This window comes from Scardinius erythrophthalmus, assembly GCF_964197995.2.
Source record: "Scardinius erythrophthalmus genome assembly, chromosome: 15".
Taxonomy (NCBI): Eukaryota; Metazoa; Chordata; class Actinopteri; order Cypriniformes; family Leuciscidae; genus Scardinius; species Scardinius erythrophthalmus.
In genome coordinates, this window is record NC_138235.1 from 31,288,344 (window position 1) to 31,305,031 (window position 16,688).

The window sequence follows — 16,688 nt, forward strand, 5'->3', positions numbered from 1 at the left end:
ATGGTATGATAGTAGACTTTCCCATCACCAGAGAAGCACATATTCTTATTAGGATGCAGTCTAGTCCAGGCCAGTCTTGAGCTCAGCTATTGAATGTTAATTTTCATGTTTTACAGAGAACGAGGTGTCATTTTGCACCCAGGAGGGTCACGTTTTAATCCACAATCTCAACACAAATCTAACCACCACGCTATTGGACAATAGCACCCTGGTGAGTGTATACTTACACATGCATGCATTCACATAGAAGACAGCAGCATAGCACATAAAGGCCATGCAAAGACATACTCGTACAAGCCCTGTCCTCATCCCAAACCACCAGCGTAAAGCAGCTCTCTGGAGAGTTACAAACCCCTTGAGGCATGTGAGCAGGACAAGACGTACAACTCCATTAGCTCCATTCTTATGGAACCTGACAAATGGGTCACTTCATAGCGAGAGTGTATGGACTGGTAGCCGAATGTCTTTGAAGAAAGAATCAGAATGCCAAAAAAATGAGCAAAGAGAGAGCAAATAGTGTTTTGGCTTCCAAAGCTCTAATAGTTAATGCTTTGTCTTTTATTCCACCTCTCTGCACTTCTCTCCAGTTGATCCCGCTGCATGTGTCATCAAAGAGACTGTTTCAGCAGGGCCACCCTTTGAACGCTGCAGCTGGGTTACACTGAGAATCATATATGGGTCATTGCCTCAGACGCTCAATGGAATGTTGTTGAGATAGCAGATACTTCTCCTCTAAAGCCTCTACCCACACTGTCAACACTTCTACACTCATCACATTGGCTTTATGCCCCAACAACATTTCTTAGCCACGATACACTTTTTTGCATTCATGGTTTGCAGATTATGGGTGTTTTAAAGGGAAGAATTCAAGTTTTCTCCATGGCATTTTGTAATGGCAAAATCCCATTTGGCAGACTGTAAAAAAAGATGAAGGACCTGTCTCCACTTCCTTCCACAGTAGAGAAACAAAGCCAAAATATCACAGAAACGGTTAAAAAAGTATACGGTGACCGGGAGGGGACATGTTCGGTTCACTTAGTTTTCTCGTGGCCACAACATATAAACTCGTGGGAACGTGATATTAAGTCGTGGGAACGTCATAATATCTCGTTTGCACGAGATTGTATGTTGAGCGAACGACATCCGTTTCTCATGGCTACAACTTAAAATGTTGAGAGAACGGCATCCGTTTCTCGTGGCAACGACTTAATATGTTGAGGGAACGACATCCGTTTCTCGTGGAAATTTTCGACCAAAAAGCCCATTCAACTTAATTATGTGTTTCAGGTGTCTTTCACTTACGTACCATGTCTTAATGCCAGAGAGCGCACTATATCTTTATATGACATTCCTAATTCAAAGTAAAATGTTATTTCATCAGTCATCTCCATCTCCGACTGCTGTATTACAGTATAGACCGGAGTGTGGCCACGAGAAAAATATATCGTTCACTCAACATATGATCTCGAGGCCACGACTTTACATCGCGTGGCCGACATAATGATGTCATTACCTCAACAAAATGATCTCATGGCCACGATTTATTATCACGTTCCCACGAGTTTATATGTTGTGGCCACAACAAAACGAAGTGAACATGTCCCTTCCCGGTCACTGTTATAAAGTTATTCGAAGTGTATTTGGATTTTTTATTTTGGCTCGCGTCCCATTTGATTACATGAAGAAGGCAGTGTTAATGATCTATACTGCAGCCAGCCACCAGGGGGCGATCAAAATGTTAAAAGTTATTTCTGGGTTTCCGTTTTAGGATCTGAAGTCCATGAAGTTCCAGGTTTCAGCTGATAAGAGGTTCATCCTGATGGCTTATAATATCCAACATGTGAGTAATATGAGCAGAAAAACACCTAGAAGCAGTGGTCTCATTTCCACATTACCCGTAAGAGAAAATGGCCTATTTATTGCTTCCACAGATTATCTTCTTTTTGTGCCATTGCAACACAAAAGGTTTTATATCATAGTTGAGGCCTCTCTGTCTATTGTTTTTAATAAATGTGCTGTACAAGCTATTTTACCCGTCTAGCCAACTTAGCCACTGCATTAGTCAGCTGTTGTCTTGCTGTTTATCCCACACAGAATCATATCCCAGCTGGACCACAAAGCAATTATTTTGGCAAAATTGCTTTATGATGTATGTGATGTCGCCTACTGTATGTAAATATGACAAATAATGCCTTTTAAATGTCACATATAATACCAGAAGCTATCTTTTTTTAATGAGATTACATGAACTGCTATGAAACGATAATTATATTGTGATTACTTTGAGAAGAAGATATCTCAATAATGTTATGTGTTTTTAAAGATGCATTACAAACTTATATTATAAACTCTTACAGCCCACTTACTTCGTCCATAATTTCTGCAGCATGTTCAACAATGAACACTGCTACGATCAACAGCAAACGTGGACGGAATAGAATATTCAAACACAGAGGAGCTCGGGTGTATAGAAAGAAAGAAGAAGGGATGCTGACAGGCATAGGGAGAGATGGAAACAGAGGAGAGGAGCTGTTTGGCACTGAATTGTAGCGTCGCACTAGGGCAAGCCTTTGTGATTACAGCAGGTTTTAGAAACAGGCTGAGCATAAACAACTTGTAGGCTATTTGTCTGAGCAACCACAGCAATCTGTTTTCTTATCCCCCTGCCGAACCTCCACTTCAGAAAATAATCATTTCTGCTGTAGCGTTCTCTCTTCTCAAAAGAGAACAACTAAGCAGGGTATAGACATGAGTAATAGAGAAGAAGAAAAATAGGAAAAAACAGGCAATGAGTGAAAAGACTGACAGTACAATCCGTACTTACTCTCTCCTGAGTTGCGCTCTCTCTCTCTCTCTCTCTCTCTCTCTCTCTCTCTCTCTCTCTCTCTCTCTCTCTCTCTCTCTCTCTCTCTCTCTCTCTCTCTCTCTCTCTCTCTCTCTCTTCTTGTGCATTTGTCTCAAAGCATGTGTCAAGTGGTGGATGTGGTGAATCATGTCCACATCACATTTCACATCAAAATAAGAAATTATTTCTGCATAAAATATTAAGTAGAGCCTATTTTATCACTATTATTTATGGTTTGCATTGAGATTAATTTAATGACTGTATGTATGTATGTAATGCATGTTATGTTATGTTATGTTATGTTATGTTATGTTATGTTATGTTATGTATGTATATATGTATGTATGTGTGTGCGTGTGTGTGTGTGTGTGTGTGTGTGTGTGTGTGTGTGTATGTATGTATGTATGTATGTTGCCAGTGTAAAGACATTTACAAGCACTTCATTTGGACTAAAACTACAATTATCATGAGAAAATTGTCACAATGCAAAAAAATCTTAAAGGATTTTTTACATTTCTTTCTTTCTTTGTCTCTTTTTACATTCCTTTTACATCCTCTTTCTTTGTACATTCTTGGCTCACAGGATAAATAAAGTCAATCTGTGTGGTCACATCTGCAGGGAAACAAGGGATTTCTCTGTTAGTTCTCCACCTCTTCTAGTCACAATTGCTATCTCTCTTCCTTGATCTCTCTCCCCCCCATTTCCCTCCATCTCTAGAGATTATGTGCTGACTGAGGCAGTTTACGGCTCAAGCAACTGAACTGAGAGTGTGGGGGGGGATACGTTGACTGAAGAAGACGAGGATAAAAACGATGTGATCTGCAGTCGCCCTTAGATCACGCTGTCCAATCGAAATCAATCATAGAGACGGAATGAATTGGATGTGTGAATGTGTGCAGAGAGATTGGAAACTGGGAGATAAGGAATAGAGGGACATAGCAAAATATAAAAGGGGACACCAGAATAGTGAGGTGAAATTGCAAGGGAAGGAAGAAAATGGAAAAGGAAAAAAGCAAAAGGGAAGGAAGGCGAGTGTCACAAAGAAACCGAGGGTGCAAGCGAAATGTATATTGAGAGAGTGAAATAGAAACTGAGAAAGACAGCATGAGCGATAGCCTGAGCCTGAGCCAAATCAAAAGACACAGAGACGCAGAGTTAAAGAGAATGCTGAGGGTGGGAAAAGGATGTCAAATGTAAAGGGATAATTCATCAAAAATCAAGATATCTGTCATTTACTCACCCTCATGTCATTCCAAATCCAAACCTGTATGACTTTTTCTTCTGTAGAACACAAAAGAAGGCTTTTGCACTTCTAAAATGACACAAAAGCATCACAGAAGTAGTTCATATGTCTCATACACTTTATTCCAAGTCACCTGACGTCATACGAAAGCTTTGTGTGTGACAATTTGATGCCCATTCTTAGCACATAGCAAATATCTGATTCATGAACAGTTTGTTCTTTTGAGTCAGATATTTTCAATGCATTCATTGATATGGTTCACAAAACTAGTCTGTACTGTGTTTTCCAAAAGCGTTTTTAAGTCTAAGTAGATAGTATTGGTTCCAATAGTCTCTAAGATCTACTTGGGTTTGCAATGCTTTTCGGAAATTCAGCCCTGAATGATTCATTCAATCAGACTGATTTGATTCTCAAGTTAAATACTCACTGATTCAATGATCCAGTCACAGTGGTTAACAGCTCACTGGAGGGGAAAATTATCTGTAAATAACATCATAAATGTTGGTTTGTTTCTCACACAAAGCTTGGACTTCAAAACACTTCTCTAAAGTTGTACATGACCGCTTTGCTTCTTTTTTTACCCAGTGATATATTAAAAGTTGAATCTTACTTTACCTGTGTACAGCATACTCACCTGAATCAATATACCCTATAACAAATCTCAGCTGCACGATTGTTTATATGTGATTGTGGACTAGGCACAGTGCTAAAGGAAGTCAGAGTAAGTGGAAAAAAGCTAAAATGTCTACAGGGATTCAGATATAAAGAGGCACGTATTATGAGAACCAGAGCAACCTCAGACTTAAAGCCCAGAGGAGGACTTGTTGTGATGAACATGAATCGAAAGATTTTACAGTGAGAATCAACACTACAGAGAGTAGAGAACAGAATGAAAAAAGGCAGGCGGGAAAGGCAAACTAGGGCAGATCTTGCACTTTTGGCACTGAGAATTGTGTGGGTTGTTCAGTACCGCATTCAGTATTATTGAGCAAATTTGTGCAATTACTATGCCAATGTCACAACCATCCAAATTCCCACATTAGCAATATTTCTTCCAATGTTTGCCGTAGGGATATTAATTTTGTGATTCCTTGCAAAAAGAGGATTTATGACTCTCAGCAGGAATCCACAATCTCTTTTCCTATAATCAACACACACAGCCTTACACTCAGAGAAAATGTGCTCAAACTTAACACTAGACACTTTCAGATTGTACTCATATGCACACAAACACTTGTGTCTGTCTTTTTAATATTGAGATACAGTACTGTTCAAAAGTTTGGGGTCAGCAAGATTTTTTCTAATGTTTCAGAAATAAGTCTCTTCTACTTACCAATAAGGCTGGTTTTATTTGATCAAAAATGTAAAACAGCAATATTGGGAAATATTATTACAATTTAAAATATCTGTTGTTTATGTTATAGCATATCTTTTAAAATGTCATTTATTCCTGTGAATTTTCAGCATCATTACTCCAGTCTTCAGTGTCACATGATCCTTCAGAAATCATTCTGATTTGCTGCGCAAGAAACATTTCTTATTATTATCAATGTTGCAAACAGTTGTGCTGCTTAATATTTTTGTGGAAACAGTGATACTTTTTTATTCAGGATGAACCGCATTTATTTGAAGTAGAACTTTTTAAAATAATATTTTAAATTACTAAAACTGCCATATTTGACCAATTTAATATGTCCTTGCTAAATAAACATCTTAATGTCTTTCAAAAGAATATCTTATCTTTGCTGACCTCAAACATTCATTTTTTAATGAAATAATTGTTTAACCTCACTTCTATACAGTGCCAGACAGTGCGACAGTCGGCTGTTCTGTTTTTAGTATGCAGTGCAGGGCATGACTTTCAATCCTATTAGGCTTTTGGGAAACGAGTGCAGTTTGAAGCTTGTCGCCACACTGCGTTCTGTACTGATGCTGCAGCAATCCATACATCTAATTTTACAGAAATCATTACAGACCTAACTGATCAATATACGAATCTTCATATAGCCAAATGCATTGCAATAAACCATGCTGTACTGACAAAATGCACAATTGTCTTTAGAGGCCTAAAGGACACCTCTATTGATTTAGGTCATCTTTGACATGCTAATCCATTGGAGTGAGTTTCAAGCTGTGAAAACTCACGTGCCGCTATCATTCTGTCGTATGACCCCATACATGTGATGTACCGTTCTCATAAGAGTCAAACCAATTTGGGGGCCTGTATCCCTTCCGGCTACTGATTGTGAAATAAAATAAATCGTTTTCTAAAGAATTGCTTCTTTTGCTCATGATGCTCTTCAATTGAATCAGCTGAATGAAGCTTGAAATTGAAATGAATTTAAATGATTCATTAACCACCCATAGTTGTGCTGTCGTGCAGTGAGAGAGTGAAAGATATTATGAGCTGTAAGAACTATATGAGTGTGTGCACAAGCGTGTGCTATGTTCAGAATGGGATACTAGCATACTGCATACTTCTTTCGATAGTTTGAGGTCAGTAAGAAATTAATACTTATATCTAAAAATAAGGTACGAGAGGCTGTGCTGTATTGTGAATATAGTCAACCCCTTATCGTAAATAAAACATAGCTATTGACCAATCAGCATCAAGAACCAGAACTACCCATTTTATAATCGGCAAGGACAATCAAATGTGACCAGTGTTGGGGATAATGGATTACTAGTAATGCGAGTAAATAATCAGATTACTTAGTAACAAATTACTTTTAAATTTAAAACAAAATATGAGTTACTTTTTTAAAATAAAGTGTCTAGAATGGCAGCATAGCTGAAATGTTTGAGCTGCGCCCTCTACTGTACAGGCGTGAGTTTGCATTTCCTTCAGCCTGAGGCTTATTTATTTCACTTTTGATGTGAAAGTAGCCTGGGAAAACCAGATTTGCTCGAGAAGTAGTCTGGCAAAGAGCTCATTCAAGCCCATTTCCATGGCCTAGAAATCACGGCACCAATCAGAAACGTTGAGGCGGGCTTTACACAATGACGATCGCTCTGATTGGTTTTAGGTCTATCCAACTGCGCCCAGAGGCATTTGAGCGACGTTCGTTGGTGACGCCCCTTTGGAAATGAGTTATTAATGAAGCTTTGCCAGATCATATCTCAGTTACTACTGAGAATGGTCTGTTTTTAACCAGGCTAATGTGAAAGAGTAAGGGCCTTCACATTTGCCAAGAATATAACTTTTTTTGGTTATTATTAAAAAACAAACAAGCAGAGGAAAAGTAATGCAAAAGTAACGCAACCTTTTCAATTAAAAGTAACTAAGTACAGCAATTAGTTACCTTTTTTTAGGGATCAACGCAATATTCTAATGCATTACTTTTAATAGTAACTTTCCCCAACACCGAATGTGACCGTGAAGACATTTATAATTTTACAAAAGATTTATATTGCAAATAAATGCTGTTCTTTTGAACTTCCTATTCATTAAAGAATCTTGAAAAATAATAATAAGAAATGTTTTTTTTTCAGCAGAAAATCAGCATTCAGAAGGATAATGTGTCACTGAAGACTGGAGTAATGATGCTGAAAATTCATCAAAGGAATACATTACATTTTAAAATATAGACAATATTTTAATAACAGTTTTTGAAATTGCAATAATACTATATTACTGTTTTTACTGTTTTCCGCCCTATCAAATAAATGCAGCCATGGTGAGCATAAAAGACTTAAAAAGCATTAAAGTCTTACAGCCCCCAAACTTTATATTTTTTTTATATATATTGTGATTAATATTACTTTTGGTTTACTTATCACACTGGAAATTGACAGTCTAGTTGAGTGCATTGCATATATTCTTTGTTTTATAGTTCTTATACTGCACATTTTGGCAGCATAAGGTAGTGAGGTAGTGATAAGGTAGTGCTTAATCCTGAAAATTCCTGAATACCAAAATTTTAATACAGTCACATACTGTACACATAAACGCTGCAGAAATAGTGTGGTAGTATGCTATTCCGTACATAGTTTGTGTATACAATTTAGGGATCCACCATGTCCTCTGCCCCTTTCCAGGTATTCTCACAGTCCTTCACAGCATCCTTTGCAATCTACACAGTGGCCAGCGGGTAGGTAGAGACAGAGGTTCCTCACTGCATGGCCTGTACTGGGCATGTGCACAACCGAAAACCAGTCCACAGGTCCCTCTGTGTTTGGCATTGATTACATAAAAGTATGGAAAAGGTACTATTTGTTCTGATGTTGACAGGTCTCTGCTGGATGAATTGTTTTTTTCACTAACCTGCAATTTCCTGAATGCCCTGACAGGGATTTGCTATGTTCTGTTTGTTGATAAAAGCCTGAGATTCTTGCTTGTGGTTGTGAAAGAGCAGTGAAATTTAAAAGAATGTCTTGAAGCCTGTTTGCTTGTTTTGGCAGTATTCACAGATCATTTAGCCTTAGCTGTGGTTTCATTGCATGTCCAGACCCCTGCCTCTCTGTATACTTCACTTTCATTTCGTATTAACTCTGCATCTGCATCGTGCTGTTTTTACGAGCCCTTTCAAGCACTCTAAAAATGACCCAGAACCGGATTAATTTGTGCTATGTAGTGCTTCAAATGTCTGTGATGTAATAGTTCAATCTATGTGTGTGTGTCTGCATATCTTAGGGAGATTATGGACCTCACCCCTTCAGAGGAGGATACATCTGTACTTCAGTATGCAGCGTGGGGACCTCAAGGGAACCAGTTGGTGAGGATCTTTGTTCTATTGTACTATAGCGAGCTTCCTTAAAGGGATAGTTCACCCTTTTCACCCAAAATGAAATTTAAGTCATGAATTACTCACAATGGTGTTAATTTTTTTCTTTCTAAATGTCCCACTTGCGCTTGTCCATATAATGGCAGTGAATAGTGACCAGCATCAAGCTTTTTGAAAAGACGCAAAAGTATCACAGAATGATTCAATGGGCCTATCATACACTCGGTGCAATGCAGCACCAAGCGCGATGCAAGTGTTTTTTGCTAGTTTCAGCCTGACGCAGTTATCATTTTCACGTCCTGCGCCACATTTTTTAAATAGCAAATGCATTTTCGCCCATTTGTGCGCCCATTGGCGTTCTGGTCTGAAAACGAGGTGTGTTCAGGTGCATTGTTGGCGCGTTACTATTTTGAGGCAACTGAAATAGACTGCGCCAAAACCTGGTCTTAAGTCAATGTCGCAATATTTTTTTTTGTTATTTAAAGAGCGCGTTAGTAATATGCGCCTATAGGCGGGTCCACAATGACACTCTGCTTATTAAACACACAGGGACGCGCAGCAGCACACAAACATGCCAAATATTAAAAATAAAATGATTAAAATGTAAAAGATTAATATTGTGTAATATTCAGTTTTTCCATTTGCAAATTCCGCCATGCAAATAGCAAATCTGCCATGGCACGAGCACAACTAGCTTTTTAAATAAAATGGGAGATGAGACACTGGTTGGTTTATTTCACGTTATGCCAAAAACACACCCGTTACTTTTTAAGAATAGGGACAACACTTTTAGACCATACGCTGGGCACGCCGACCATTTTTCCGGTCGTTAAACTAGCAAAAGTGCATTTGGACACGCCCTAAGTGAACTTGCGCTTTAGACCATGCGCTTGGATCGTTAAAATAGGGCCCAATGTGTAATAATCTTCACTCTTAAAATTAAAGGTTCTTTATAGGCGTTGATGGTTCCATGAATAACATCTAACATCCATGGAACCTTTCCATTCCACAAAAGGTTCTTTATAGTGGAAAAAGGTTCTTTAGATTATTAAAATGTTCTTCACTCGAAGAAAAACTTTGTGGAACCCAAAATGGTTCTTCTATGGCATCCCTGTGAAAAAAACAACAACCTTTTGGAACCTTATTTTTAAGAGTGTTGGATTATGACATCATCTATTAATGCTGGTTGTGTCTCTTTGTTGATTCCAGGTCTATATCTTTGAGAATGACATCTACTACAAGCCAGATGTGTCTAGCAAGGCGATGCGTCTGACAGCCACGGGCAGAAATGGAATGGTGGTTAATGGGCTGTCTGATTGGACCTATGAGGGTCAGTGATTTTGGATGAGTCGTCCCCTTCAATACTCTCTTTCAGTCCATCACTATAATGAGTCACCTTAATTCTGTGTGTACTTTGAGACAATTTTGAAAGTCCCTTGAAGACATTCCAGTATTCATGAAGAGATTATTATCTCATTTGGCCTTATAAATACACAATGAGAAAGGTAAATGAGATTTATGATCATAAGCGTAGGTCTATGATGATATGTGTGTGGGTTAATTAGCCTCATCAAAATTTAATTTCTCTCCCTTACCTTGTTCAACTTTAGAGGAGATATTGCTGAAATATCCTGCGTTCTGGTGGGCCAAAGACGGCGCACGCCTGGCGTATCTGTCCATTAACAACTCAGCCACTCCTTTTATGGAGATACATCACTTCCTGGGTGGGGTTTACCCTTCTAACGTCCTCTACCCATATCCAAAGGTAAAAACAGTTGACATGCAGCATACTAATTTCTTTTATATGACAAAATAACCTCAAAATGAATCGGAAATCACAATAAAAGTCTATATTGAATAATGAATGCAAGAGCATTTTGTCTAATTTGATAATGTTAAAAGTATTGCTCTGTACAGGCAGGTTCCAGAATTCCATCAGCCAGTCTGTTTGTGGTGAATTTATACGGTCCAGCTCACACGTTAGAGATGATTCCTCCAGACTCCCAGAACAGCAGGTGAAGTTTATCTTTCATTAGCATGTGTCCGTAATTGCGAACATGCAACATATGCAGTGCACAGGCTGTGGATACAGAGCTGTTCATTTTTAATATCCTTTTAAACACATGGCAAAATGTGTCTTAACTGTCTATTTATTAAACTAAATCTTTTATGCATGATGTTAAAAACATCGCAAGTGAGTTGAATCTGTTGCTTAGGCAACAAACACATTTAAGAAGTTCTTCATGATATGCAAATCATTTGTATGACTCTAAAATGAAGTTTACTTTCTAACAAATGTGAATGTTTTTTAATGGGTGAACATTTTGATCAATTATTCTCCACACTGTGCATATTACCAGAATAAGACTTGAAAATGGATGTGGTGTTATAAAGATGAAGTTTTTAGTAGTTTATTCAAAGTAATTCCTTCATTATTAACACTTTTATTACCATTTTAAATGCATTATGCATTTGCAAACCAAAGAAAACGGGGTTGTATCCCTGTGGCAACATTGTACAATGGATTATTAAGAGTGGTTTGATGTTACTCACTGAGGATTTTATTATATTTGCAGTGATAACTTCTTGTCTTTAGTAAGTTACTTTTTTATGAATATTTTTTGTTGTTTGCCCCAACCTCTATAGTCCAAAAAGTACAGCCTGTATCATCCTAGGTTTGTCGGTGTGAGCTTTAAAATATACTCCTGCTCTGCCAGATTAGATGGAGAATGCCGGTGGACAGCAATTTCAGGTCTTACTGCTGATTTTCAATTGGATTCAAGCCTTGGCTCGGGCTGTGCCGCTCCAGAATACCAACCTTCTTCATTTTTCGTTTTTGCTGTGTGCTTTGAGTCTTTGTCCTGTTGGAAAATGAATCCTCACTCTAAACATATAGCTTTCATGCTGATTTTTGTTCTTGATGGCAGTCAGCTTTCTAAAAATCATCCCCCGAGTGTGATTCAATTAAACCTTTATTTTACAAGGTTAGTCCCTTGAGATTAAAGTCTCATTTTGCTAGAGAGACCTGGCCAAAATAACAACAATAAATATCACAATATGTTAACAAACATAAAGCAATGCTCTAATATTGCTTGTAGTGTTCCTCATTTGCAAGTTACTTTGGATAAAAGCATCTGCTAGATGATAAACTGCAAATATTAAAAGAAAACAGGTTAAAAAAGAGTTGGGGAAATTTACTAGCTAAACATTAAAAAACTGACACGGAGCAACATTACTGATGAAAAAGGCTTGGAATTGTGGAAAACCATTTAGAATATATAGTCTTCTTGACTCAAAATTGATTATAATAGACATATAACATATATAATAGAGAGTTTCAATAGAGTTTGATTTTGCAGAGGTGTAAAGTCCAGGGTTCAGAGAGTTAAACTCCTGCCATATGTTTATTCCACCCATTTTTTCTCCATTCTGTCACCTGATGGAGTGGTTTTGGTTCCTTGCCACTGTTGCCTTGGCTTTTGGCTTGCTAATTTGGGAACATTTAATATTCAACAATATTATTGATCTGCCTTACTTAGGGTGGATGATGATGCAATTTTCTTCTAGAAACAAACTTTGTTGTATTATTTTCATGTTATCACTGTGAAGCTGCTTTGATGCAATCTGTATTGTAAAAAGCGCTATATAAATATATGACTTGACTTGACATTAAGATTAATAAATGCTGTAAAAGTACTGTTCAAGAACTGTTAGTTCAATTTCATTTCCACAATTACATTTTTAGAACCAAAGTCGTATCTGTTAACATTAGGTAATGCACTAACTGATGTTAAGAAATGAGACCTTATTTTAAAGTGTTACCGAAACAATGGATAAAGTGGTGATTCTGAATGCACTCTACTCTCTCTCTCTCTTTCTCTAGAGATAGCTACATCTCTATGGTGAGCTGGATAAGCAGCACCCGTCTGACTGTGCGCTGGTTGAACCGTGTCCAGAACCAGTCCGTGCTGTGTGTGTGTGAGGCCACGACAGGAGCCTGCTCAGAGGTGAGGGGTTTCCAGCTCATCCACTGCTCCCCACTGGGTATCTTTACTCTTAAAGTATCCATCGATCTGGCTCTCACTCTTTATTCTGCTCAGAACATACAGAGAATCGCTTGCTTCTCTTCTGCCAGCTCAGCCTAATTTCCTTCTGGAGGCGTGAAAGACTAACTCAGCTTTACTTTTAAGCTTGAATTTTAATGCGCAGCCTGTCTTAATGCCTAAAGGTCATTCCCTTTTTATGTCCGAGTGATTGAATGCATGCGCACAGGAGTGCGTCTGACAGGGATGTGCAGTTCTTGTTTGATTTCTACACCCTGTGTGTTCTGTGTTAATAAATCTGTCAACAGAGTTTTATAATTGGAGGCATTGGGAGCTGTGTTGAAATACATAACAGAGTTTAACTGTTTGGCTCTGGAAGTAAAAATCCCATTCATTTTCTCCATAGAAAAATAGATTTTTAACAATAATGTATATAAACGTCTCAAGACCATGAGCTCTGAGGTTGTTGAGCGGTGATTGAAGATTTCTGGACAAGTAAAGCCACAATTCTTTTATTACATGATTTTAGCTTTAATTAATCTTAATATTCAAATGTATACAAATATTTAAGCAATCAAATCTTATATATAAACATTGTTATAGTATTACATACAAAATATATATATATATATATACACTGCCATTCTTTAATGAGCAGAAAGTTCAAAAGAACAGCATTTATATGAAATATTAATATCTTTTGTAAAATTGTAAGTGGTTTTACTGTCACTTTTGATCAGATTAATGCACCCTTGCTGAATGAAAGTATTCATTTATTTTTGACTGAAACCAAACTTGATAGTGTAAAAATGTCAATGATAGTGTATTTTCCCATTCATTTTATATAGAGATTTCAAAAATTCATGAAAACAAGTCATACTCCACTACATGTCCCTTTAGGGTAAACAGTTCATCTGTTTTTAAGATTAACTTTAAGTGTTAGATAACAGCAATCTAAATGTAAAAATAGAGGAAATGAGTATTGTACCATAATTAGTATGTACCGCAACCATAATTTAGAACAGCCTAATGGAATTGATGTGGAACTCGAGTTGTTGCAGACAGCACATCTAAACTGCAGATAAAAATGAAACATGCACTTCCTTAATGTGATGCCAATGAGAATGATGGATTGCCTGAAACTCTGCGTTAGCGGTGGAGTTTGTTATGATGTACTACTCTCCCTGGCAGGCAGAAGAGAACAAATGATTTAAAAAACATATTTTACTTCTAATATATAACATGTCTAATCCTTTTAAAATATCTTTAATCTTTAGAAGCACCAAATGGCGATGGACTTTTGGCACAACAACCAGCGGCAGGTAAGTTCAGCCCCTCTCTCTCTCTCTCTCTCTCTCTCTCTCCAGTCCTCAGGTTCCATTCTTTGGTTCCTAAAAGCTGCATCCACCTTGGCAAGAAATGAATTGCATCAAAATGGTGTCTCTCGTTGATCTGTTGGAGGAATGCATATTGATGGTGGCTTGTCCTACAGGAGGAGCCATTGTTCACGGCAGATGGTTCCCTGTTTTACCTCATTCTGCCTGCCAAGCAAGGGGCCCGTGGGGAGTTCCTCCACATCGCCAGTCTCCCCGCTCAGGTCTGTGGGTGGAATAATTTCGTACTCATGCTATGCACAGTGAAATTAGATGTACTTATAAACTTCGTGATTAGAAACCTGAGGTACCATACGTGTATGTGACTTTTTATGGCAAGTGGGGGCGATGTTGAACCCCTGTGTATTGTAAAGTCTTTCTCTCATTTTAACTGTTAGACTTTCATTTGAATAAATAGTTATGTTAATTTAGATTTTTGTTTTTTGAATTTTGAAGTCATTTACAAATTTATATCACGAGTTACATATTCCTATATAAAAACATTACATATATTAATATATTATATATCTTCCTTTATCTTCCTTTCCACTGCTTTCCATTATTCCCTGCCTTCTCTTTAAACCTAATATAAGCTTTATCTATACATATAATATACTGATGAGCCAAAACATTATGACCAGTCACAGGTGATCCAAATTCTGTTGATCGTCTACTAACAAGGCCACATATTAAGGTCTGGGTAGATTGGATTGGACGCAAACAATCAGTTCTTGTAATCAATGTGTTGGATGCAGAAGAAATGGGCAGGAATCAAGATCTGAGGGACTTGGACAAGAGCCAAATTGTTATGGCAAGGGGACTGGGTCAGAGTATCTCTGAAACAGTAAGGCTCGCGAGTTTCTCCCGGTCAGTGGTGAGAATTTACCAACTGGTCCGAGGAAAGAAAAACCACAAGCTGGCTACTGGGTGTTGGACGCCCAAGGCTCACTGATGCACGAGGGCAACGAAGGCTAGCCTGTCTAGTCCGAGCCAACATAAGGTCTACTCAAAATCAAGTCACTCAAAATTTTACTGATGGTTATGGGAGGAATGTCACAACACACAGTGCATTGCACTCTGCTGCATATGTGGCTGCATAGAGTAGTAGTAGCTTATAGAGCTGGTAAGTCCCGCCCATCCGTAAAACCCCAAGTGGACCTCTAGGTTGAAAAATCGTCAATGCAAGTGAATGGGAGAAAATAATTATTTTCTGGTCCCGTTTGAATTGTGCCATGAATGTGAACATATGTTGTCTGTGAATTTTTTATATAACTTTTCATGTTACGAGTTTGACAGTATATGGTATGATTCTTCGGCTAGCAGTTGTGGAAAAGACATAACGAGAAAGACTACATGTCGCCTATGTGACGTCACCCCATAAAGTTGACTTACCCGTGGTTTTCGCCAACCTCAACGATTTTGTCCTCTCCCTGAAAGAAGGCGGTGAAGTGCACCAAAGACACAGCCATGTTTAGCGGGATCCGTGTGCTAGTGTCCGTGTTCGAGTGGTGTTGACGTTTCAAACGCGTCGAAAGCAGCGAAGAGTTGTAGTCCACAAAGTGCTCTCACACAAAGTCTAACCGTATCAAACTTCTACCCGCTAAGTTCACAGACAACATAAAATTCAAAAAATTCACAGACAACATATGTTCATATTCATGGCAAAATTCAAACGGGACCAGAAAATAATTATTTTCTCCCATTCACTTGCATTGACGATTTTTCAACCTAGAGGTCCAGTGGGGTTAGCGGAAGGGGCGGGACTTACCAGCTCTATAGTGCCTATGATGAACCCTGTCCACTGCCGAAAACACCTACATGGGCACGTGAGCGTCGGAACTGGACCATGGAAGAGTGGAAGAAGGTCGCCTGGTCCGTCTTAGTTCTAGTCCTGTTTTCTTTTACATCCTGTGTACAGCCAAGTACATGTGCACCAGGATGCACTGTGGGACAATGACAATCTGGTGGAGGGAGTGTGATGCTCTGGGCAATGTTCTGCTGGGAAACCCTGGGTCAAGGCATTCATGTGGATGAAGATTTCACCCGTGCCACCTACCTAAACACTGAGACCAGAAGTGGCCTCTTTTAGCAGGATAATGGACACTGCACACATTGTTCAGGAATGGTTTGAGGAACATGATGAAGAGTTGAAGATGTTGTCCTTGCCTCTAAATTCCCCAGATCTCAAACCAATTGAGCATCTGTGGGATGTGCTGGACCAACAAGTTCGATCCACGGCTGCTCCACCTCATATCCTATAGGACTTAAAGGATCTGCTGCTAATGTCTTGATGTCAGATCCCACAGGACACCTTCAGGGGTCGTGTAGAGTTCATGCCTTGACCAGTCAGCGCTGTTTTGGCAGCACGTGGAGGACCAACAGCATATTAGGCAGGTGTTTTGGCTCAGTGGTGTATATAAAATCTGAAATTAAATAAATAAGTGAACATACATTATTAT

The 16,688-nt window shown here is 38.5% G+C and overlaps 1 protein-coding gene across 1 annotated transcript in view; it reads left to right on the plus strand.

Annotated features, from left to right (window-relative positions):
* LOC308703442 (inactive dipeptidyl peptidase 10) overlaps nt 1-16,688 on the plus strand; it is a gene marked incomplete at its 5' end in the record, with an annotated part of 63,819 nt that overhangs the window by 33,981 nt on the left and 13,150 nt on the right. Inside the window, 10 exons of the mRNA XM_081386917.1 lie at nt 117-211; nt 1,769-1,840; nt 8,128-8,180; nt 8,723-8,804; nt 10,023-10,143; nt 10,424-10,578; nt 10,731-10,828; nt 12,697-12,820; nt 14,134-14,178; nt 14,349-14,453. Coding sequence (XP_081243043.1) covers nt 117-211; nt 1,769-1,840; nt 8,128-8,180; nt 8,723-8,804; nt 10,023-10,143; nt 10,424-10,578; nt 10,731-10,828; nt 12,697-12,820; nt 14,134-14,178; nt 14,349-14,453 — 950 coding nt within the window. The remainder of the gene's footprint in view (nt 1-116; nt 212-1,768; nt 1,841-8,127; nt 8,181-8,722; nt 8,805-10,022; nt 10,144-10,423; nt 10,579-10,730; nt 10,829-12,696; nt 12,821-14,133; nt 14,179-14,348; nt 14,454-16,688) is intronic.